This window comes from Indicator indicator, chromosome 8 (genome assembly GCF_027791375.1).
Source record: "Indicator indicator isolate 239-I01 chromosome 8, UM_Iind_1.1, whole genome shotgun sequence".
In the NCBI taxonomy this organism is placed as follows: domain Eukaryota; kingdom Metazoa; phylum Chordata; class Aves; order Piciformes; family Indicatoridae; genus Indicator; species Indicator indicator.
In genome coordinates, this window is record NC_072017.1 from 25,338,060 (window position 1) to 25,360,867 (window position 22,808).

The following is a 22,808-nucleotide window of genomic DNA, read 5'->3' on the forward strand; positions in this document are numbered from 1 at the left end:
TGGAGTCATCTGTCACCTCCCCAAAGTGCTCAGGGTCAGCTTACAGTAGTCCTTGCACAGCAGATGAGACACGTGGTTTTGTGGCAAATACTGCTTTTCCAAGGGAGAATTTAGCTCAGTCATGTCTGCACGTATCAAGACATAGTCTGTGTTATGGATGCCTATATTGTCCTTTTGTCAGACTTGTTATCCTCTGGGGTGTTTGGAGACCAGCTTTGGAAGAGGGACAGGTTGGTGAGTTTGTAACCAGTTTTAAGAGATGAGGTGCTCTGGATGTTGGCTAGTCATCTTACTGCAAAGTGATGGGTTTGTGAATCAAAGGCGTTTTCTGTGGAGACGAGGATGGCTTCATCCCTCCTCTGATAGTGGAATCTTCTCCAGCAGGAGCTTTGCTGAACTTGATGGTATGTCAGGGACATTGCTATGGTGTTTTTTGTGTTGCTGGCTGGCTGAGAGGAAGAGACCATAGCCATTGTGTGGTTGAGACACCTTCTGTGGTATTTGTGAATGACCTTGACGGCGGGTACAGCTGCTGGCTGTTGAGAACTCACAGGCTGCCAAGCAGTGTTACAGGGGCCAAGTGTGGAAGTGCATGTGTGAAGGGGTGCTTGCCCTCCAAACCTGTCTTTGAGTAGGGCTGGCAGCAGCACTGGGTGAAAGCAGTCCTGCTGGGCAGAGCTGCAGGGCACAGGACATTATCAGATGGCAGGGCTAAAGGATGGCCAGACAGCAGCAGGCAGGCCCAGTCCTTAAGCTTTCCTAGAGGTTTATGTGCTTGTTACTAGTGAACTGCACCTCCATTGCCATTAATTCCTTTAAGTGAAAGGAAATAGATGTTTGGGTATCATTTTACTGTTAGAATACACAGTTAAAAAAAGTCACCTTTCTCTTCCATAATGTCCATTAGGGATTCTTCTGCTGTTTGAACTCCCACACTTGGAAGGCAAGCCTTCCTTAGGGATGCCTTCCTCTTAAATTAGTTTAAGACATTTAGGTTGATCAGTATGAAGCTTCTGTTGCTAAGTATGGTAATGATTTCTGGATGCCCTTGTTGTGGGTATCATTTTCACAGAATGACATCTAACTCTCCTTCCCTCTCATGTTGCAGGCAAGTGGGGCTTTAATCAGCTGTCTTATAGCTTACAAGGTGAAATCTTTCTGCATCCACCTGAAATATTTTTATCTATTCAGGGAAGGAAAAATACGCATGTTATTATCTCTGGCTCGTGGGGAGCTTTCCCCTCAGATGGGAAGCATTTTTAAAGTTTGCTAGCAAAACAAGACTTCCATGTTACAGTTTTTACAAACAGCCATTAAAAAAATGGGTTATTGATGTTGTAAGAATAGTTGTACAACCTACTTCAGTTTCCTAACCTGATGTAATGATAACAAGACAACTGTAGGTCATCTTGCAGAGGATTGTTTGGTTTATTTTACTATTTTTCCCTTTGGTGTGTGTTTTTTTTTTTTTTTTTTGTCTCTCCATAAGATTTTGTTCCTTTGCTTTCCTTTTATGAGACTGTTTAATGAGTGTTTGGCAGTGGTAGCTGTAGGTTAATAGGGTGAAACGTGTTCCAAGTTTAGCATAAGGGATATTGTAATATGTATGTTTTCACATATCCAGCATTAAAGTGAGGGGCAAATGGCTTGATTAGCTTTGTGAATGGCTTGTCCTCATTGGGCATGAATGTTGTGGAAGGTGAAATATGTTTTAAAGGCTCTGCCAGTTTTTGGGTCCTGGCTGATCCCCACATCCAAATTGAGTAAAGGTTAAATCTGGAAAGCTCCTAAATAACCTGATTTCTCTGTCAGGTGGTGTATAGAATGTCACTCTGCTTGGTGGCTGTGTGTCTGTCTTTCTCCTGTGATTTGCAGTCCAGGCTTTCAGAAGAGCTGAGCAACTACATATTTTCAGTAAAACTTTGATACTTTCTCCTTGTAGGGAGGGAAGTATTGTAAAACCAAACTTGGGGATCAGTGCACTCATCTGAACATCTTTGCGTATAGATTTGCCCTGACCTGGTGTCTGCATGTCACCATGAGATTAATCCTGTGACCAGAGTGGTTTTCTGTTTTCCCCAGAGCAAATTGAAGCCCTGGCTGGGCAGCACATTGTGCATGTGGCTTGTGGAGAGTCTCACAGCGTGGCGCTCAGTGACCAGGGCCAACTCTTCTCCTGGGGTGCTGGCAGTGATGGGCAGTTGGGCCTCACCACTATTGAAGATGCAGTGATGGCACCAAGGTAAATTTTTACCAGGTTTGAGTTTGCTTAAGGCAGCTTCTTGGAGGTGATGCAGCAAGGGTTGCTTGACTTCCAGCCTGGTGTTGGTGGGAGCATGGTTTTCTCTCACAAGGGCATTAATTTGGTACTTCTCATATAGGGACATAAGGCTGATTCCTTCTCCTTTTGCATACTGTGTTGGTGCTCCCTGAGCACCTCTGGTACTCAGACAAGTCCTCAGGAGATTTGGGCAGGACAGATATTCTGCTCATGGGTACTTGGGGTATGGCAAAGGAAATCAGTGTGCTGGTCTTCCTCAATGAAAAATGACACTGTTTTGTACAGCACAAAATGCTGCACAAGGGGTGACCCAAAAACAGAAATGCTGTGTGTGATACCTGTCTCTGTTCTAGTCCCTATGAAGTCCTCTGGGGTTGGAGGTACACCTCAAGAATGAGGGAAAAAAAAAAGAACACTGACTGCATGAACTGGCAGGTCAGCTCTGAAACTCTTTTGCAGTGTTGCCCGTTAGCAGCAAGGCTAGTAAAGCAGCCTGCTGCAGTTCTGAGTTGTGAATGCTGCTCAGAAATTTAGGGTAGTGCTCAATTTTCTTCATTTACTTGTTTAATGTATCTTACCTGTGTCTGGGCACTAACAGGGCTAAGTGTAAGGACATGTAGGTGCTGCCATTGGCAAACACCCAGGCTCCTCTGTCCAAGGCAATTCAGGGATGATAGGTCTCAGCTTATCACTATAATAAAGATAGCTGCTTTGTTGTTTCTTCTTGGTGTTTTATGATGTTACATTAATAACAGCTGTAGTCTCTCTCTTATTTGGTCTGCCACTGTAGATTCAGTGTAGAAGTTTGTGACAGCTGTTTGGGGTGGCTTCATTGCTGAATCAGTATTTAAAGGAAGAGTTTTAGTCACCAAACATTAACCTTTGAGCTGAAGGGCTCTGTGAAAGATGTTCCTTAAGTTGCAGGTGGCTCTGATCCAGGCTCCCACGTTGATGTGATAGTGCCATTGGAGAAATAACACTATTGTGAAATAACTTGAGCCTTTTGCATGCTCTTCTCTGTACTGTACACTGAAGACGTTTTGATGCTGTAACTTGTAGGGACTGCTAGGCCCCTGACAGCATGAAAAATGTGAAAAAGCAGTAGTGAGTGACACACCAAGAACCAGCTATTTTCATCATTTCCAGAAGGCTGGATTCAGTGTTACAGCAGGAAGTGTAGTTGGAGTCAGTAGTGAAGGGTCTCAAGGTCTCCACAGATTTGCATCTGTTACTGAAGGATCTGTACCATCCTTTTGCTCAGTCTCAACACTACAGGTTATGTGTAGAACAAATATCTGAATGGAAACCATAACTTTGACCGAGGTGTATTTGCAGTCACTTATTCTAAAATAGTGTTGTTGTTTTTAGGTTGATAAAGAAACTGAACCAACAGACAATACTGCAGGTTTCCTGTGGAAATTGGCATTGCCTGGCTTTGGCAGCAGGTACTGTAACATTAATTATTTATTACCAAGATTTGTGCTGTTATTTTGCACAGTGTCCAACACTGCATATTTCTGTATAACAAACCAAGGACATCCCTATCCCAACTGCTTTCAGGTCAAATGGGAGGCTATAAAATGGATCAGACACCATGAATATTGAAGAAAAGCTTTGCCAATACTGTCAAGAAAAAAAGGTTGCACGCAGGCCACCCACTGTCTCACTATTGAATGGTGGCAGGGGCACTCAGCAGCTTTCCATCTTGATGTAGTAGAATATGTGTAATTAATTTTTGTATTAATGTTATCCTCAGCTGTTACTCTTATGTATGCAACATGGACTGTTGTTTGTTATGCTGTTTAAGTTACAGCAGCCTGTTGTATTTTGCACTTAGTTGCATTTCTGTTTGTTTTGCCAGTGCCTTCAGACTGCTAAAACAAAAACACAGAGCATCTTGCTTGGTGGTTTTTTCCTTTTTTTTTTTTTTTTGCCATCATGAGGCTTGGGTGGAAGTGAAGCACCTAGCTCTGGTTGGCTGTTTGTTTTGTCCAACTTGACTTTTCTGGTGACTAGCTTTTTCTCGTTGTTTTGTTTCTGTCCTTGTTTCAGATGGTCAGTTCTTCTCCTGGGGGCAGAACAGCTATGGTCAGCTGGGGTTGGGAAAAGAATGTCCCTCCCAAGCCAGTCCGCAACGTGTCAAGTCTCTTGATGGGATCCCTTTGGCTCAGGTTGCTGCAGGTGGAGCCCACAGTTTTGCCCTCTCTCTTTCTGGAGCTGTGTTTGGCTGGGGGAAGAACAGCTCAGGACAACTGGGACTAAGTGATGAACGAGGTAATAAAATAATGCTCCTAGATGAGAGAAGGATGGACTTTTTGACCTAGTGTCTCATTTTGCTTTGATTATTCTTACTGAGTGCTTATGTAACCCTCAAGCAACTCAAGGAGAAGGTGGAGGTCCAGTCACTCTTTATGCAGCTTTGTATGCTGAGCATGATGTTATATGGTATGGAATATGCCTTTGGTCAGTTGAGTCAGCTGTCTCAGCTGCATCCTCTCTTTGAGTGCACCCCCAGTCTTCTCACTTGTGAAGTAGGGTGAGAAGCAGAAAAGGTCTTGACTCTGTAAGTACTTGCTCAGTGTTTGCAGCAGAAATCTAAGACCCAGCCCCACACTAGCAACTGTGAGGGGAAAAAAATCTTTCTATACCAGCAAAACCTACACAATGTAGGAGAAGCTTGCTTTGACATGGGGCTAATCTTAAATAAGCATATAAGAGATATCTGGGTGCGGGGCTGTGTCGGTCAGGGATCATACTCTGCTTATCTCCAGTACGTGGCCCTGTAGTAAGTACACAGTATTTATGGTAAGTGAATCATGGTAAGACAGAGTGAGTTTTATTTAGTGAACATGAGTGACAAAGTCGAGAAACGTGAGTATTCTGCAGCAGTGTTACTAAAACGGTTATGCTCTAGAGATAAGAAGTGTCATTTCTGTCAAAGTAAAGATCAGAGTGCTAAAATAGAGAACAAAGGTAATGGAAAATGCACTCTAATTTATAAATCCATGAAAATGTGGCTGTTTTCTCTACCCAGAAAAAAAGCACCTGTCAGATACTTGGGTGAGAGTCTTGAAAAAAGGACAACTGCTATGGGTTGGAGCCTGAGTTTTGTTGGTATGAAATAAGCAACTGCTCCTCTTAATGTGTTTTGGGGTTCCTGCTGCTCCTGCTTTTATTTTTGCATCAGTCAAAGTTGTAACCTTGCTTAGAGTTTTCATCTTCAGGAGACCCACCCTCGATGATTAGAATGTCAGAGAGAAGAGGAGCATCATTTAATGATTGGCAGTGATTAGTCTCTGCAAGTAGGAAGATCGTCTTCTTAAAGGATGACAACAGAAGGGAGGCCAGGCATTTAAATACACCTTGGGATTTAGCTTGTCGTGTGTTGTGCTAATGTCTCCCACGTATCAGGACTGTTCCTTACGGAAAATGTCTAAGCAGGATTTTGGAAACAAATGTTTGCAGTCATCGGTGAAGAGAGTGGAATGGAGCATGAGGCTGAAGGTGGATGTAGCTTGGCTGTGCCCATCATACTTACCAAACCGCAAGAGCATGTTGAGTTTATAGAGGATTCTCAACTATTGTGTGCTTTAACAGTTTTCTTTGAGCTGGAATTGAAGAAGGGAAACAGCAGTGAAGTACTCCAGGACATTATTAAAGCTTCCATTGTGCCTGTAGACCACACCTGAAAATTAGTCTGCCAGGAGTTTTATCAGACATGTAGGTTTGTGTTTGTGAAACACCATCTTTATTTCCTTTGTCTCCCATGCAGACCGAGAATCCCCTTGTCATGTGAAGCTGTTGCGATCTCAGAAGGTTGTGTACATCAGCTGTGGAGAGGAACACACAGCAGTTCTGACAAAGGTAAAAATGCTAACCTGAGAACTCTGGCTGCTGTCCTGCCTGATGGTCTAACATTAGTTTCCTGGGTAGCGGTGTTCCATCCAACCACAAAGAAAGAAAGTAAATGGAAAGTATGTCTTATTGCCTACTCTGAGATTTGAAGATGTTAGTAATCTATGATGATAAACAGTAAGACTCAGGTGAATCACTCAAAGAAATTAGCTTTTAAGGAGAAACCCTTACAAGCATACATCTAAAGGCATGAATATAGCATTTTGTTGGAAGATAAAAAAAGAGCGATATTGTGCATCAGAATGAAATGCCAGTGAAAATGACTGTGTGTTTAAATAAAATGTTATCAGTCACTTGCAGTATTTCCAAGAGATTTCCAGCTCCAAACCTGCTGTTTTCAAGTATAGTTTAGGAGACCAAGAACATGGCTAGGATTTGGAAAGCTGCTGCTCGGTTCTTGCCTTGCCTCTGCCCCTTCCTAGGTTTTGCATCTTTTTTTTTTTTGTGATTTGGTATGTCCCACTGTGAAATTAATGAAACAGCTGTCTTTGGGATTGCTGTGGGGAAAGATTGTAGAAGATCAGTTCTGTTGAAGTTCCTTTTCAAAGGAAAAGGTCACAGTCTTTTTGATCAGCACCTGATAGAGATGGATGTAAAGTACTGTGGTAATATGGGTGCTACTCAGCCATGTTTAAACCTGCTAGGATTTCAGACTCATCTGGTGATGGAGGAGGAAGCTTGTATAATGTAGACATACCTAAAGATAATTCTATTAGTCTCTATTGAGTGGCAAGGTAGCTATTTGGAAGCTGCATTATCAGTACATGAGTGTCTTTTCTGAAACCTTTGGAAATCCCCAGCGACCTCTGCCAAAGCTTGGGCTCATATTGAAACTGGAGTCAGATACTGCTGGGTTATGGGTCCCTAAATGGAGAATATGCTGTTTGATTTGCTAACAGAGTGGAGGGGTGTTCACGTTCGGTGCAGGTTCCTGTGGGCAACTGGGACATGACTCCATGAATGATGAAGTGAACCCCCGAAGAGTTCTTGAGCTAATGGGCAGTGAAGTATCCCAGATTGCTTGTGGCAGGTAAGTCCTCTGTGCAGTCTGAAATTTTCTATGGTGGAGGTTAATGCTGATGCAGAGCTTTGTAAATAGTAGGTAATAGTCTTGCCTCTGCATCCTGTGTGTTAAAATTAAGTTAATTTAAATTTTACTTCCTGGGAGAATGTTAAGGCACTCTAAAGGAGGTTATTTGGAATTGAGGTTGTTCCCTGCGCTGTAACCTGGTAAAAGATACCTCATCATCTTACTTCAGCCAAAGTTCAGAGCAGCAACACCTTTGGCTGCAAGTTTTCAGCCTTTTTTGAAGAGGGTTGGTAACACTGATGCTGTGTTGTTGCCTTGTGACAGGTACAGGAGCAGCAAATAACTCTGCTAATTCTGTCTGTGAGCCTGATGCCAGCCCTATGCTGGTGCAAGCTGCTCTTAGTCATGTCCACCTAAAGAGCTCCTGAACTCCAGAGGTCCATCACATAAACTGGTGCCACCAGGTGGCAAAAAATGAGCATTGATGCTAGAGCATAAAATTATGCTGCTTTATGCTAGATACAGCGTATCTATTGTAAATAAGATACAGTCTGTGGGGTTTTTTTGCCTTTTTCTTTTGTCTCCTCTTTTAATTGTTAAACAAGGCTCCAACTTTGTACCCATCTCTGTTACAGACATCACACATTAGCCTTTGTGCCTTCTTCAGGAATGATCTATGCATTTGGCTGTGGAACAAGAGGCCAGCTGGGAACAGGGCACACTTGCAATGTTAAGTGTCCCTCTCCTGTCAAGGGTCACTGGGCAGCTCACAACGGGCAACTCTCAGGGAAGCCTGGTATGTACCTTATGCAATTAGGAGTTGCAAATGGACATAAATTTCATTTCACCCATGGATGTCTAAAGGCATCCTGACATTGTTCTGCAAAACTTCTGAAATAGCAAAAGTAACCCATCCTCCTGTCCTAAAAGTACTATAGACATGACTGGGTGACCTCTTGCTTTCTCTCCTGATGTGTGCCCTCTACCTTTCTCTTTTCATGGCATAGCTCAGCATTTGGTGATCCTGAGCCTTTATGACATTGTACTAATACTAATTTCTGAGGGCTTTGGTTTCTCATTAAAACTCCCATTACAGTTTAAAAATGACAACTTTTTCCTCCAGCCAGGCCCTGTGTATCTCTCAAGGAAGCGCTACAGTGCTTGAGTTCCAAGTGACTTCAACCTGACCTTCAAGGGATCCAGGTGCTCCTTGTAGTGTAAAACCTGACACTGGCAGTGCAAATGTGGGAGTAGGAACTTGCATTCATCAACCTCTAATACAACTGTGTCTTTCTTCAACAGATGACTGTAAATATCATGTTGTTAAACATATCTTCTCTGGAGGAGACCAAACATTTGTGCTTTGCTCCAAGTATGAGGTAAAACAAATCAAGTAGCTTTTCAGGTATGCTCCCCTGTCTCAGACTTAACAATCCATCTTTTGGTTTTGGTAATAAGCTTCCAGAGCTTTCCATGCCTTTTGTTTAGGACTTCTCAGCAATGCCACAGCTTCCTAACCAAACCTGTTCAGAAACCACATTAATGAAGCTATCACTTACACTTCAAACCCAGAGATTGTGGATAAGAAGGAATTGTTTTATTAGCCTTGTCGTTGCTGAAATCTGTATCTTCTCACAGAATTCCTTGCCTGCTGATGATTTCCGGACCATAAATGAAACACGTTACACCTGTTCAATAAATGATGAAACTATAGATGTCTGGAGGCAGAAGCTTTTAGAAAGGAACAGTTCTAATTCTGTCAAGTAGGTATTGTGGCACTAGACGAGGCTTTTTTTGGAAAATGTTATTTCAACAATAATTTTTTTGGGCTTCGGTGCCATGCTTTCACTTGAAATTCAGCAGCTTTTTCAAGTGTGGTTCTTGGTTGTTTCCAAGGGGAGGACAGTTGCCAGTCACAAGGCTACCAGGGTAGAACTTCTGAGCAATACCAGAGGGATATCAGGCTATCACACAATATTGCAAATGATGGGTGGGAAATGGATTTTAGTCCTTCACTCTGTACTTAGAGTTCATGAGAAGCAGCCAGAACTTGTGAACAGAGCCATTCAATTCTTTCCCCTGTGTGTCTGCCAAGGATAGAGGGAGGGCATAGGTGGTAGGCACTGCTGGCAGTCCTCCTATAAGTGAGGGTCATTAAATGATCCTGAATGAACTGTTTACCCTCTGTGCCTTGGGAGGGGTGATCCTGGCATTGTTTCCCATAGAAAGAAGGATGGGACTTGAAGAGGTTTGCTGGGACATCTGTTTGTAACTAACCATGTCTCTTTTCTCTTTTGTCTTCCTGCTGCAAACAGCAATGTTGTTCAGATACTGTCTTCAGCTGCCTGCTGGAATGGAAGCTTCTTGGAGAAGAAGTAAGTGGCAAACTTACAGAAGTGTGGCTTTCCCTTGAGGCAGACTGGAATCCCTTTACTTCACTCACTGCTGCAGTGGGATGTGATTTTTCTGATCAGTGAGGAGACGGGGGCAGAGAGTGTCCACTAAAGAGGTGGGTGGTCAGAGCTGGGTAAGGAAGGCAAACGGTCTAAGCAAGTGTGTGATGAGCGTACTGCAAGTGGCACAGATTCCTTGGAGTTGTCACAACTGTTGCTTATGCATATGAAATGGAGAGGGCTAGGAATCTGACATAAAGGTAAAGGAATGATGTCAGGTGTATGAATAGTCTCTCACCCAGCTGAGCGAGCTGGTGGGCTCTGATCTGTATGGAGGTACACTTCAACACAGGCTGCTCTTGAAAAATACATTTGGGGCAGCATGGAAGCACATTCCTTTTAGCTGACTTCAGGTGAGGAAAGTTCAGTGTTCCTGCTTAAAAACCAGGTGTTTGAGATGTGTGTAATTGACAATTAGGTGGTGACAAGGCTGTAATATATGTAGCTGAGTCAAAGGCCGTGGGTTGTGTAGGATTGGGTTGGTTATATCTGTAAATGTTGGGAAGGTAATAGCATAAGATCAAGAGGAGGTGAATTTTTTTCTGATAGTGTGATGACTAAATGACCTGTAACTAGGTGAAGAGAAGCTTAGCTACTCTGAGTAATCTGAGTAATATTTTCCAAGGGCAGCTTGAACAAGGAGACAATTTACTCATTGTTCTTGCATTTTTCTGCTTGTCCAGTGTGGGTTTTTTTCCCTAGTGGTGAGACAAGGTAGTGTTACTCCATCCCAGAGAGTTGTCATGTTGGTTTAAAATGCTTGGTGGTGTATCGAAGGTGTTGAGTCAGTGTAAATAGTTTCACATCTCCTATGATTGTGGAAATGAATGGAGTTTGACTTCCACTTAGTGGAGGATGTGAGGGTAAAAGTTAAATTTGCAGGAAGAAATGTGAAAGGTAATTTTACAAAAAAATCTTTGACCAAATGAATAATAAAAGTTGATGCTGCCATCCAGTAAAGTGGGTCTGCATTTAACCATGTACCTTTAACTGGGAAGCCTTATGTTGGGGTGGATTAGATAGAAATACCCTAGTATACCCCTCCAGTGTTCTAATGCCATACGGGCCTGTTTGCAGTGCAGCATTGTGGTGTACAGAGTTAGATGGAAAAGCAGCTTTTCCATGGCTATGTGACTGGGCAGACTCCAGTAATACTTCTGCAGGCCACAGCCTCAAGAACTGTGTGCCACAGTATGACTGAGAATGCATTTCCAGCTTGGTGCCACTGTTGTTAGGGAAATAGTCATTCTACTATAGCAGGCTATGCTTAGCTTCTCATGTTGTTAGTCACACCAGCCAAGTGACAGTTGCATCTGATCTTTAATAACTATCTTTTCCTTCAGAGTGTGTGATACAGCACAGCTTTCGATGAGTAGTCACAGATTTGGGAAATCCTTGAGGTCAGTGGAATTGTAGCAACGACTTTTTGTACTAGCTGGAAAGTTTTATATGCAGCTTTACTGCTGGCAATGGTGCTGAGAGCCTTTGCTGATCATGTTCCAGATGTGGACTAGACATTTGGTGTTGCTGGGTGTGGCTGCTTGTCATGACCCTGCATCCTGAGCTGACCCTGGGCAGTAGTGGGAGAGGTTGTGCTAAGATTCCAAAAATTCCCCTGGAATGAAAAAATTGAACTGATGCCCAACGTTGGAGTTGAGTTTGCCAGTGAAAATTCCTGGTAATGGACTGGAGCAGGGGGAAAATGGGAAGAAAAAGGAGAGGGGTAAAAGGAAGAGAGAGAGAAACAGAGACTGTCAAGAAGAGAGAGATATCACCACCCTTGGTTTCAGCGAGGTCTCACGGGCATAGTCTGAGTTCTTGGTGCTGGGTGTGTGTTCCAGCAGGGTCTTCTGTAGCAGATGCAACACGTGGACCCTGCGGGTGGTGTCTCCAAGTCACAGAGAGAGGTGTGCATCTGGTGGTGGTGGTGGTGGATTTAAAGAAGGAAATCGTGCCTTGGGGGAAATAATCTCTTCATTTTCGAGCCACCTGGCCTAAGGGCAGTTCTCACCCAGAGGTATTAAGGCCACCGCCCTGTATTCAAGACTAGGTATTGTCACACCTTGTTTGAGAGAATAGACTCATTGAGGGCCATGGGTCCTGATCTGTTTTGAGACAATAGAGGATTGGGCTATCAGACTGCTAAAACCTTCAGATGACAATACTCTTCATTGTCCCTCTTACACAGGTAGCCTGAAGTAAAAGAAAACCTTTCAAGCACAGCAGAAAGGATGGTGCATATTTGTTACAGCTGAAGACCCTGTGAAGCCCAAAGACATTCTCAGCTGTGCTGACTTTTGTTTGTGGTCACTGTTTTGCTGTAGGAAACAGATTTTGCTATAAAAAGTAGTGTGTATGAAGAGTGCAGAGGATCCTGATACATATGATAGGCACATATTGTCTAGGTAGGCTCTTCAGTCAGTGAAGGCATCCTGGGGAAATCAGAGACTGACCAAGTGTTTCTCTGCAAGAATCCCAACCCTAGCTGAAGCCTAGAGGAGTTCTGAAGGGAAAGCTGTCCATGTTGTCTTTAGCAAGAAAATTCCAACTTCTTTGTTTCCGGACTGATTAATTCCCTAGAGGTCATTTCCCTGGTGCTTGCCCTCAGGCCATGCCAATGCACAGGTAGTGGTGTCTCTTTCTGAAACTTATGCCTGTCTGTCTGGGATTTTTTTAAAGAATCGATGAACATTTTAAAACCAGTCCAAAGATTCCAGGGATTGATCTGAACTCCACCAGAGTGCTGTTTGAGAAGCTGATGAACTCTCAGCACTCCATTCTCCTAGACCAGGTATTGCACTTCTGGGGTTTTGGGTATTCAGAGGGGAAATGCAGACTTTATTCTTCTGTATCATGCAAGTACCAGGAGCTGTATTGGGAATGGTTATATTGCAAATCTGCAGGCCAGATCGTTCCCATAATGGATCAATGGATACATCTCTATTGACCTGGGTTGATTGTTACCTTCTCAGAATGTGTGTCTCAGGCTTGTTTTTAAAGTTTTACCTCATGGTGTGTAATACTTCAAGTGGCTGCTGAAATTATTTCCATGTATGTTATACTTGTAAATAGTGGCTATGTACTCATGTATTGCCTGTCAGGAGTTGAGTGCTTTATGGTTGTATAATTTATTCTGACTGAGGTTTCTCTCACGAGTGGGTATGTTCCTCATGCCATTTTGTAGCTGTAATTGTTACAGCTTTGCCTTGACTTTGCCTTTAACTTTAAACAAGAGTTTGCCCTCAATGGGAGAGGTTACTTAACCTTTAGTCAGCCCTGGAAGGATCTGTCCAGAAGTTCATGCATTTTGGAGAAATTGGAGTGTAGTCATCTCTGATGGAGTGTTTTTAAGAGATCATCAGCAAAAAGCTGTTAAGTCTGCACAATGTGAGTGTGGTGCAGTTCATCAGTTCTTACACATCATCTACACTGGAGGAGCTCTATCACCCACGATAAGCTGTCTTCTTTTGTCTTCTTTCCTTCTAGATACTGAAGAGCTTTGAAAGTTTTTTGATTCCACAGCTGTCCAGCTCACCACCAGATGTGGAGGCAATGAGGATCTATCTGATTCTCCCTGAATTCCCACCCTTTCAGGATTCCAAGTATTACATCACCCTAACACTTCCTCTTGCAATGGCTATCCTGCGTCTAGATACCAACCCCAGCAAAGTTCTTGGTAAGAAGCTAACATTTCAGATGCCTGTTGTCCAGCTGGAGCACAAAGTGTTGCATTTGGGTTTTTCAGTCATGTATCACAGTACATTAGAGGTTGGAAGGGACTTTGGAAGACCATTGGGTCCAACCCCTCTGCCCAAGCAGGATCACTGAGGGTAGTCCACACAGGAATGCATTCCAGACGGGTTTTGACTGTGTCCAGAGGAGACTCTGCAACCCCCCTGGGCAGCCTGTTCCAGTGCTCTGTCGCCCTCACTGTAAAGAAGTTTCTTCTCATGTTGTGGTGAAATCTCCTCTGTTCAAGTTTGTATCTGTTGTTCCTTGTCTTATTAGTGTGCACCCCTGAAAAGAGCCTGGCCCCCTTGACTTGACACCCCCACCCCCCCCATATATATAGACGTTGATCAGATCCCCTCTCAGTCTTCTCAAGACTAAACAGCCCCAGGGCTCTCTATAGGGGAGATGCTTAAGTCCCCTAATCATCCTTGTGGCTCCTCATTGGATTCTCTCTAGCAGGTCCCTGTCTCTTTTGAACAGGGGAGTCCCAAACTGGACACAGTGTTTCAGGTCTGGTTTCACCAGGGCAGAGTAGAGGGAGAGGAGGACATCCCTAGACCTTTAGTTTTTCTATTCTGTTACAACAGGTGAATTGCTAACTGGCTCTTATTTGTCATATGGTCTTGTTATGAAGTAGTTGCCTCTAAAAAGCAGTTGTAAACCAAAAGGACTTAAGGAATCCCTCCCTCACATGAACTGTGAGGAAATGAAGAACGTGCCATTCAGGTGAGAGATGGAAGTTTGTTATGATAATATAGAACACAAAAAGATAATTTTCAAGAACAGTTATTAGGGAAGGTAATCTACTGTACTTTATCCAGTTTACCTACATTTAGAGAGTCAGGTCCAAATAAGTTTGCTTGCCTTTGTGAACATAGGTTTTTATATATCAAGAAGAGGAAATGACCTTACTGTCTTAAATTCAATCAGTTATATCTACATTAGAATATCCTTTCTGTACGAGGTACATAGAAAAATACAATATAGAGTTACTTGGTCCTGTTCTGGGTGCAGAGAAGCCTGTTGGCTCATCTGAGACCACGCTGTACATCCAGCTCTTCTCCCACTGCTGAATGTTTTAATTCCTGCCAATATCATTTCCTGTGAGCTCATTTTAAGCTAAGCAGAACAGGTGCTGGATGGTGATTGTTACTTATGCTTGCTAAGATGTAATTTTTCTTCTTATCTTACTCTTTCTTAGGATTGTCTTGTACCAAATCTGTTATTTTTGTGTCAAATGCTTTGTAATGCATTCGAACCTCCAGTGAGGTTTATTTTGAGGTGAAGTAATTTTCCTGTCCCCTTTCCCTTATCCTCTCTCAAAGAAGCTTTTGAACAAGGTCTCTTCTCTACTCATAGTAGTCCACTGTGATAGCTAGCATATGGAAATGTAAAGGATTCTCATGCTTTTGCTACTAGAATCTGTTACTGTGCTGCCATTGGAGGATACTTTGTTTGCTTCTAATGCTTGTTATGATCATTTCCCAGGATTCTACTTCTGCTCTGCAGGGGTGGGGGTTGGTTGGCAAAGAAGCCAATAGTTAGGGTACCTTCAGAGGAGAGAAAATGATTATCTATCCTTGACCAGAAAGAAATGAGCTGCTCTAAAGTGGGTGAGTTCAGATCTGCAGTGCAGGTGTGCCAGGAGACATGTTCTGACACCTGCTGGAAAAGTATGTGGTACTACAGAAAAGTGCTGAGGCAACTGCTTTCTTAATCACTCATGTAAGACAATGGTTTGCTTGCCAGGTGAGTGTCTTGGTCACAAGATACTTGAAACAGTACCTTGAAGACTGGAAAACTTTGAATTCAGGTTCTCGCACTGATGAGGGAGTGGGGTTAGGTAATGCCTGGGGTGGTTGTATCAGAGTGTAAAGGGAAGAGCTTTTCAGTGTCTGATACCTAGCTGACTGCTCAGTCTCCTGTTGCTACAGTTAGCGAAACAGGGACCTTTTGTGATTTGGTCTTTGGCTGTGCTTCCCAATTTTCAGCTGTAACCCTTTATTTCATTCAGGATTTACGTTGTTGTTCCTCTGCTTTGCAGACAACTGGTGGTCTCAAGTGTGCCCAAGATATTTTCTCAGGCTAGTGAACCTCTATAAAGGTGCAGTGGTGTACCTCCTCAGTGGAAGAAAGACACTGTTGATCCCAGTCTTGTTCAGCAGCTACATTACAGCTGCTCTCAGACTTTTGGAAAAACTGCACAAGGTAAGAGAAAAACCTGGATTCCTGTTGGCTCACAATGATTCAGACAGGGAGTAACTGAGTGGGGCAGAGTGGTCATGGCTCTGGCTTGTGACTTGTCACTGTCCACCAGCACACCACATGGGGAAGATGTAAATGTTGTGTTGGTGTTTTATTTTTTTTTTCTGAATTCAAGGTACATGACGATGTCGTCTTGTTTCAAACACTAGGGGAAAAAATACTGTCAAGAATGTTGCTGCTGAGGCACCAGACTGTATGAGCAGTGGTATCACAAATATGTGTCCCTTAATCATGGAATCCTAGAACGTTTTGGGTTGGAAGTGACTTCCAAAGGTCATCTAGTCAAACCCACTTGCACTCAATGGGGAGTCTCTGCTTTCTGTTCCCACTGTGTTGGTGCTTGGTAGTCTGGGTGAGGAGGAGAGGCAACTGAATAACCCAGAGATTGATTTTGATTCCTAATATAAGAGACCCATCCTTTTGTAAGACAGATTGTGTCCTATTGTTGCAAGCTTCGGTAACTGATGTTTTGAAAAGCAACCTGCCTGTTCTAAGGAAAATGCTCAGTATGTCCATATTCTAAAAAGGTGTTTTCTTTTCTAGGTAAATCAGAAGGTTAAACATGTAGAATATGATAAGTTTTATATCCCTGAGATTTCTAGCTTGGTGGATATTCAGGAGGATTATCTCATGTGGTTCTTACAGCAAGCTGGAATGGTAAGAGGTTTTATGTATAGTCATGAACTAGCTATCCATGTTTGTGTCTCTGTAGATCTGTAATTTTAACATCCTTAATGAGAGTGTAATGTATCCAGTGTAGGAATACCTGTATGGTACAACTCAGTTTTGGGCACTTGGTGATTGACAAAGTTGGCTTAAAATAAGGCTGTCAGAAGAGCTGGGGCTCGCAATATTTAATGAACACTTGCAACAATCTTTGACTATTCATGTGAATTTAATTCAGCCCTTGCACAAGGGGTTTTATTCAGTCACTGGATCCTTAATGTAATCGAGACCTGAGGAGCCAAAACTTGTATTCTAAAATTATAATTTTTACCCTTTACTTCTGCTGTTTAGGCAGGTATTGTGAATAATGTAGCCAGTGATCTTAAAATGTTGCTCTGTAAAAGGAGGCAGTGTGGCGTTCTGGCTAGGGGACTGAACCAAGCCTCAAGAGATGTGGGTTCTATTCCTGGCTCTTCCAGTAACCTGCTGGGTGATCTTGGGTAAGACCCTTCACCTCTTTTATGCCTCACTTTCCCATTTGTAATAATGGAAGTAACTAAACTGAGGGCTGGAATATGCTGTATAGGAAACCAGTCAGATTATGTAATTATAGCAAAGAAAGGAATTCCAAGTGTAAGAATATACCAAAAAACATCCTCCATGGAATGTTGCAAGAGTAAACCCTCATTGTAGCCAGAATTTGTGTGTGTTTTCATGGATTTCCTAAATATTGTGTGCTGTGTCCCCTGCTGTCCCTTGCTTTCTATCATTTCAGTAGTGGTGGACTGTGATTATTTTTAGTGAACAGAACAACAAACTACTGTCTCAGATTTCTGTGGCAGTTGTATTTAAAACCAGCTAAGCACAAATTGATATGGCTAATGAAAGGGGTAATTTGCAGGAGTGGTTTTATAGTCATATTGTGGCTTTATGGTGTCTCCTCTTTTGCACAGTCTCTGTCTTGGGGCTAGTTTTCTTCTTCTTCCTCAGTTTTACCTATGGTAGGCTAACACAAACTTTTATGCTGGTTAGTGTTCCCGGTGACCTTTGATGTCAAGTTTTGAATAGGATTTGTGCATTGTTTTGAGAAGGAAGGTCTCATGCTTTGCGTGGCAGAGGGGAAAAAAACTAGATTGTTGCTCCCAGAGGAGAAGAACTTTGATTGGGTCACCTTTGAACTTGTCTGTCAGAAAAAGATGCAGGAGACAGAATCCATGGTAAAAGATTCTCTTTTTTTTTTTTTTCTTTTCCCTTCCCTCACAGAAAGTAAGACCATCTATCATGCAGGTAAGGAGATTTTTTTCATGAGTCTTATTTAAAGAAGTGCTTTGGAAGCTGTAGATAGGAAACAACCCGCCTGCCTTTCTTGCAGGATGCTGTGACACTCTGTTCTTATCCTTTCATCTTCGATGCTCAGGCTAAGACCAAAATGTTACAGACAGATGCTGAACTACAAATGCAGGTAATCCTCCTGTCTCTTTTCCTGCCCTACTTCTTCTGTCTGCCTTTGACATTGCTGCCCTCAAGCAAGGGCAGTAGTCTCTGCAGTGTTTTCTTTCCATGTATGGGAGAGCAGAGCAGGTGGAGAAGCTCTTTGCCATGGATGTTGCAAAGGCAGTACCTGATGCCTTTCACTTCAAAAGGTTTGGTGACATCAGAACTGCCAGATGTGCACGTGGTGGGTATTTAGGCTGTATGGGGAAGGAGTGCTCCTGTACTTAGGACAGTCCAAGGATAAGGTGAGAGGAGCTGTAGGGCTGGAGTGTGAATGAGCACAGTGGGCACTGTTTCCAGGTTGTTGCCTGGTGCAGGAGGACTGGCTGTTGGAAGTGGGGGCTCTGAACCAGCTCCTGACGCTGTTCCTGTTTGCAATGAGCAAACGACCTTCCCAATTGCAGTGAGGGGTGTAGAGCCAAAGCTCTCCAGGAGTGTGTTCACACTGGGTTCAGACCCAGCACCCTTTGTCTGTAGGTAGCAGCCAAGCCAGCTCACAGCTGGGCTGTGTCAAGGACAAATGACCCCTGCACCAGTGCAAACCTCCCAGTGCCAGGCATTTCTCATGTAGGTGGCCCCTGGTAGGGACAAAGTATTGGGTACTGATCCTTCACCCAGTGTGGCTGGGGTGTGGGACTAGTGCCATCCTCTGTGCAATGGTTTTGCTGAGGTCTTTGGTTATCAAGTTCCTTCAGGATGGAAAACAGTCACCACAGTTATTCATGGCCATGGTGCTAGTTCCATGTAATATCCATCTTGTAGCTTTTTTTTATGTCCACTCGAACACAGTCCACAGCAAGGCACAGGAGGCTTGGCCTTCCCTCAGAAGCTGGAGTTGCATCCTCCTGCTTTTTTGTCACCTTCCGTGTATTTTCCATTGTCCAATTTGTGAGCAGTGCACTGCTGTCAGGACAGCAGGCTGGTAAAGAGTTAGTTACCCTGAGACACAGGATCTTTACGAAGACAACCACGTAGGGGCCAGAGAAACTGGTATTTCTGAGAGTGCTGGAATGGAGGAAGCCTGCTTTCCAGTGGGTGTCTGCCTCAGGTTTAACTGACTTTCAAACTGTTTGCAAACATGAATTTGCTGTTTATGATAGGCAGAACAAATATGCTATTCCAGATGAATATAACGTTTGTGATCAAAGCTTTGACTGGACTTCTTGCCCTGCGTGACTCCAGAATACCCCTGTAGGTGCAAGCTTGGAATTGTGTGTGATGGGTTCCCTGGTGCCTTGTCAGGAGCAGTTGTCAGCTGACTCCTTACTTGTCATGATAGTAACCTGCTTTCCCTTGTGGACTCTGACTTTCCAGACTGCGTTCATGCTGAGTGTCTTGACTCAGTATGAGCATGAATAAAAGCCTCTTTCTCCCATCCACCAGTGTCATGGTAAAAAATGTTCAGGAACTAGATCTTTCTGTTGCTTGGATTGGATGAATCACGGAGTGGACTCAAAGGGTGTCCGTGTGGGAAATGGGAGCGGGGACACGTGACAGGTAGACATGCAGGCACACACACTTGTACACAGTGAACATGTAATCCTGCTATCCTGGGGAAACCAAGCTAAAGGAAAAAAGATTATCAGGCTTGTAGGTTTTAACTGGCTTCCTCCTATAGGAAGAAAGGAGCTGAGCAGTGGCTGGTTTTTCACTCCTGTCTTATTTGCAGGTTGCAATAAATGGTGCCAATTTGCAGAACGTCTTTATGCTTCTCACCCTGGAGCCTCTGCTGGCCAGAAGCCCCTTCCTGGTACTTCATGTTCGAAGGAGTAACTTAGTTGGTGATGCTTTGAGGGAGTTGAGCATCCATTCAGACATTGATTTGAAAAAGCCTCTCAAAGTAAGTTTTCCCCATGCCTTTAGTGCTCTCTGATCCAGTCAACGTTTCTACAGGCTTTCAGCTGTTCACATTACTACTTCACCAGTGCACAGTGGCTTCTTCATAGGTGTAGCACACGGGGATCTGGTCAGTCTGAGGGTCTTTCTCTTCTCTGATCCTGGAGTGTTTTGTCAGTGAACAGTTCACAGGAAGGCAAGCAGCCAGTTTTAATCTCTTGCAGATGTGCCTACTGGATAAGGGACAGGGCAGGGACCATTTCTGTAATATGCAGTCTGTTTTGCTTTTCTGCAGGAGCAGGCCTCTTAAAATAGGACATAGTTTGTCTCTGAGAGTTGCTGCAAAATTTGTCAGCTGCTGTCGTGTTGCTGCTTGGGTATTTGGAAGGACAGGTGGTTATTTATAATTTACATGAGGAGTTGTATGTTTTCAAAATACCTGATTTGCCACCCCCTGCTTCCTTTGCCTGCCTGTGAGTGGAACACAAATATGCTCATGTGTTGCAGGGGGTCTGGTGATGCTAAAAGAAATTGCTGTGTGTGGTTCCCACTTAGACAGATGCCTGGTTTACTCTGTCTCAGCTCTGCATCCCACTTACTGATCTGCTTTTTCCACAGGTCATCTTTGATGGTGAGGAAGCTGTTGATGCTGGAGGAGTGACCAAAGAATTTTTCCTCCTGTTGTTAAAAGAACTTCTCAACCCCATCTATGGCATGTTCACTTACTACCCAGAGTCAAACCTGTTGTGGTTTTCAGACACGGTAAGCCCTTGCCCCCTGTATGTGTAAGTTGAAGTGATCTGTTACTTTTGAAAGACAAGAATGTTAGAGGCAAACTGTGGGAAAGATTTGGTCTTCATCTTTTTCCACTCATGAGACAGTGGAGCTCTATTTTTAGTCAGCATGAATTAGCATAGGTCCATTAACTTGAGTGCAACAGTGATGGCTGTGCCTGTTACAGAGTTGCCTCCTTTGTTCTTATGCCTTAATAAAACTTTTTTAAAGTATCAGATGGCAGTTAACAGGATTGTTATCAGGAATGTGATAATCTCATGCTGTTTATGGAGGTTTAGGTCCTAATGGCAGTAGCATACTGAGCTGTAATTAGCTGAACAGGAAGGGAAGCACAGTCACATAGTCACACATCACTGTCCCCTTCAGGGCCTAAAGTGGGTAATGCTTTATGTGAGGAAGGTCTCAAATGGAAAGAGATGAGGTTTGTAGTGAAACTTGGTTGGGTTTGGGAGAGTAAGGAGTGCAAGATCTGGACCTGTCAGAATTGTGCCAGCTGTGGTGACTCCTGTCCCTTTGGTCCATCACCTTCCTAGGTAGCAAGATGGCCAATGATGTTGTCAGTTTTGCACTAAGGTGTAGCTGTCCTGGTGGGGTTGTTTTTTTCATTTATTAATGACATTCTACAAGGAATAAAATGACATGGTACCTTCTCTCACTTGTAAACAGTATTACAGAGTAGTTACTCTTCATGGTAATGCTATAAAAATATCTTGTGTCCCCAGAAATAATGACAGTGTTAGCACTGGAAATGATTCCCATATTTACAACATTTAACAAATATAGGGGAACTGACATAACCGCTGTGGGAGTAAATATGTGAAGGAATGAAGGCCAGTATGCCAGCACCTATGTTGTTGTGTGTGCCTGTGTGGCAGTATGGTTATGCATAAGATTGTAATAGAAAGTAGAATGGGTGATAGGGAGAGAATCCTTTACATTTTCTTGCAGTACATAGACACAAAACATCCAAGCTTTGGTAATCTCTACACACAAAGGTATGTAGAAAGGAAATAGGAAGCGAGTAGGGAGCAGCAGTTGCTGTTTCCACAGCTGATCATGGGTTACAAAATGTTTTGAGTCTTTATTTCTGTGCCATGTTCCAGCAAGGAATTTGCTGCTACCTGGGACCTGATGAGATCTCTTTTTTTTTTTTTTTTTTTTTTTTTTTTTTTTGTCTCAGTTGGAGAAGCCTGAGCTGTCTTCTTAGTGCACAGGGGAAGGGGTACTGTGCGTTGCATCAGTGACTGCCTCTCATCTGGATTTGTGTGGTTTTGCAGTGTTTTGTAGAACACAACTGGTTTCACCTGATTGGCATCATATGTGGTCTTGCAATATACAACTTCACAGTGGTAGACCTTCACTTTCCATTGGCTCTGTACAAAAAACTCTTGAATGTGAAGCCCTGCCTAGAGGATTTGAAGGAGCTGTCACCTACAGAAGGAAGGTATGAAAAACATGTGCAGACTTTCTGGAATGGGAGACCATCCAGCTGAGAAACAAAAATGTCAGGTTGGTAGAAGCTGAGGAATAAAACTTGTCATGATCATTTTGAGTGACTGATTAACTAGGGGAGCTGTGATCCTAGGAAAGTACATAAGGTCAGTTTTATGTAAGTCTTCTCTATGAGGCTATGAAATCCATCTACTTGGGCTCTAAACTGTGTAGCCACCTTCCCAACCCCCAGAAACTGTGTGTCAACACTTGCCTCACTCCTTGGAAAACAGGGTGAGGGCTTGTCCCTCCACTGTGTGGGTGCATGCATCCTCCTAGATCCTAGCTTGAGCCTTCCCCCTCAAACCAGGCTTGGATCAGCAAGGAGGTCCACTGCATGTCTCATGACATAGGTCAGGATGGAAACCCTGCATAGGATGTGAACTGTCCCATTTCTGAATCAGTGTAACTCTGACCTGCTCCTGTGCCAGAAAGAAGGAAGTTGAATGGAGTTGTGGTATGACTTTTTCTATATGATGTATTGAATGTGTTTTGCCTAATTGTGTGAGATTTTTGCTTCCCTCTGATAATGAAAGCTTCAGATCCCACTCTTTGACTGCTGCTGTGTTTATTTTCCTTTTGAGTTGCTGTCTGGTTTATCCACAGAAAGTGTCAGCTGCATTTATCAGTATTGAGGCAAAATACCAGGAAGGCAAGAGCAAGATTTTAAGGGACATGAGAATAATATTTCCTATGTGGAAGGAATACATATATAATGTATACGCTGTAACCCTCTTACTCTGTTCCCTTAGGCCTTTGTGTAGTGATGGCATAAATACCTAGCAGTCCCTAAAAACCAAACATGTAGGTGTCTTCTAAGGCTAGAATCACTAGGTGGGATTTGTGTACT

At 43.3% G+C, this 22,808-nt stretch overlaps 1 protein-coding gene across 2 annotated transcripts in view; it reads left to right on the forward strand.

Moving 5' to 3' along the window:
- Positions 1-22,808, forward strand: part of HERC3 (HECT and RLD domain containing E3 ubiquitin protein ligase 3) — a 42,330-nt gene that overhangs the window by 13,525 nt on the left and 5,997 nt on the right. Inside the window, exons 2-19 of one of the 2 annotated variants that reach the window (XM_054383121.1) lie at positions 2,083-2,242; positions 3,650-3,726; positions 4,334-4,555; positions 6,054-6,145; positions 7,096-7,226; positions 7,862-8,022; positions 8,529-8,605; positions 8,865-8,989; positions 9,542-9,601; positions 12,359-12,470; positions 13,166-13,355; positions 15,456-15,619; positions 16,220-16,333; positions 17,606-17,629; positions 17,715-17,804; positions 19,506-19,676; positions 20,291-20,434; positions 21,745-21,911. In XM_054383121.1, coding sequence (XP_054239096.1) covers positions 2,083-2,242; positions 3,650-3,726; positions 4,334-4,555; positions 6,054-6,145; positions 7,096-7,226; positions 7,862-8,022; positions 8,529-8,605; positions 8,865-8,989; positions 9,542-9,601; positions 12,359-12,470; positions 13,166-13,355; positions 15,456-15,619; positions 16,220-16,333; positions 17,606-17,629; positions 17,715-17,804; positions 19,506-19,676; positions 20,291-20,434; positions 21,745-21,911 — 2,281 coding nt within the window. The remainder of the gene's footprint in view (positions 1-2,082; positions 2,243-3,649; positions 3,727-4,333; positions 4,556-6,053; positions 6,146-7,095; positions 7,227-7,861; positions 8,023-8,528; positions 8,606-8,864; positions 8,990-9,541; positions 9,602-12,358; positions 12,471-13,165; positions 13,356-15,455; positions 15,620-16,219; positions 16,334-17,605; positions 17,630-17,714; positions 17,805-19,505; positions 19,677-20,290; positions 20,435-21,744; positions 21,912-22,808) is intronic. The other variant, XM_054383122.1, reaches the window with a different exon arrangement.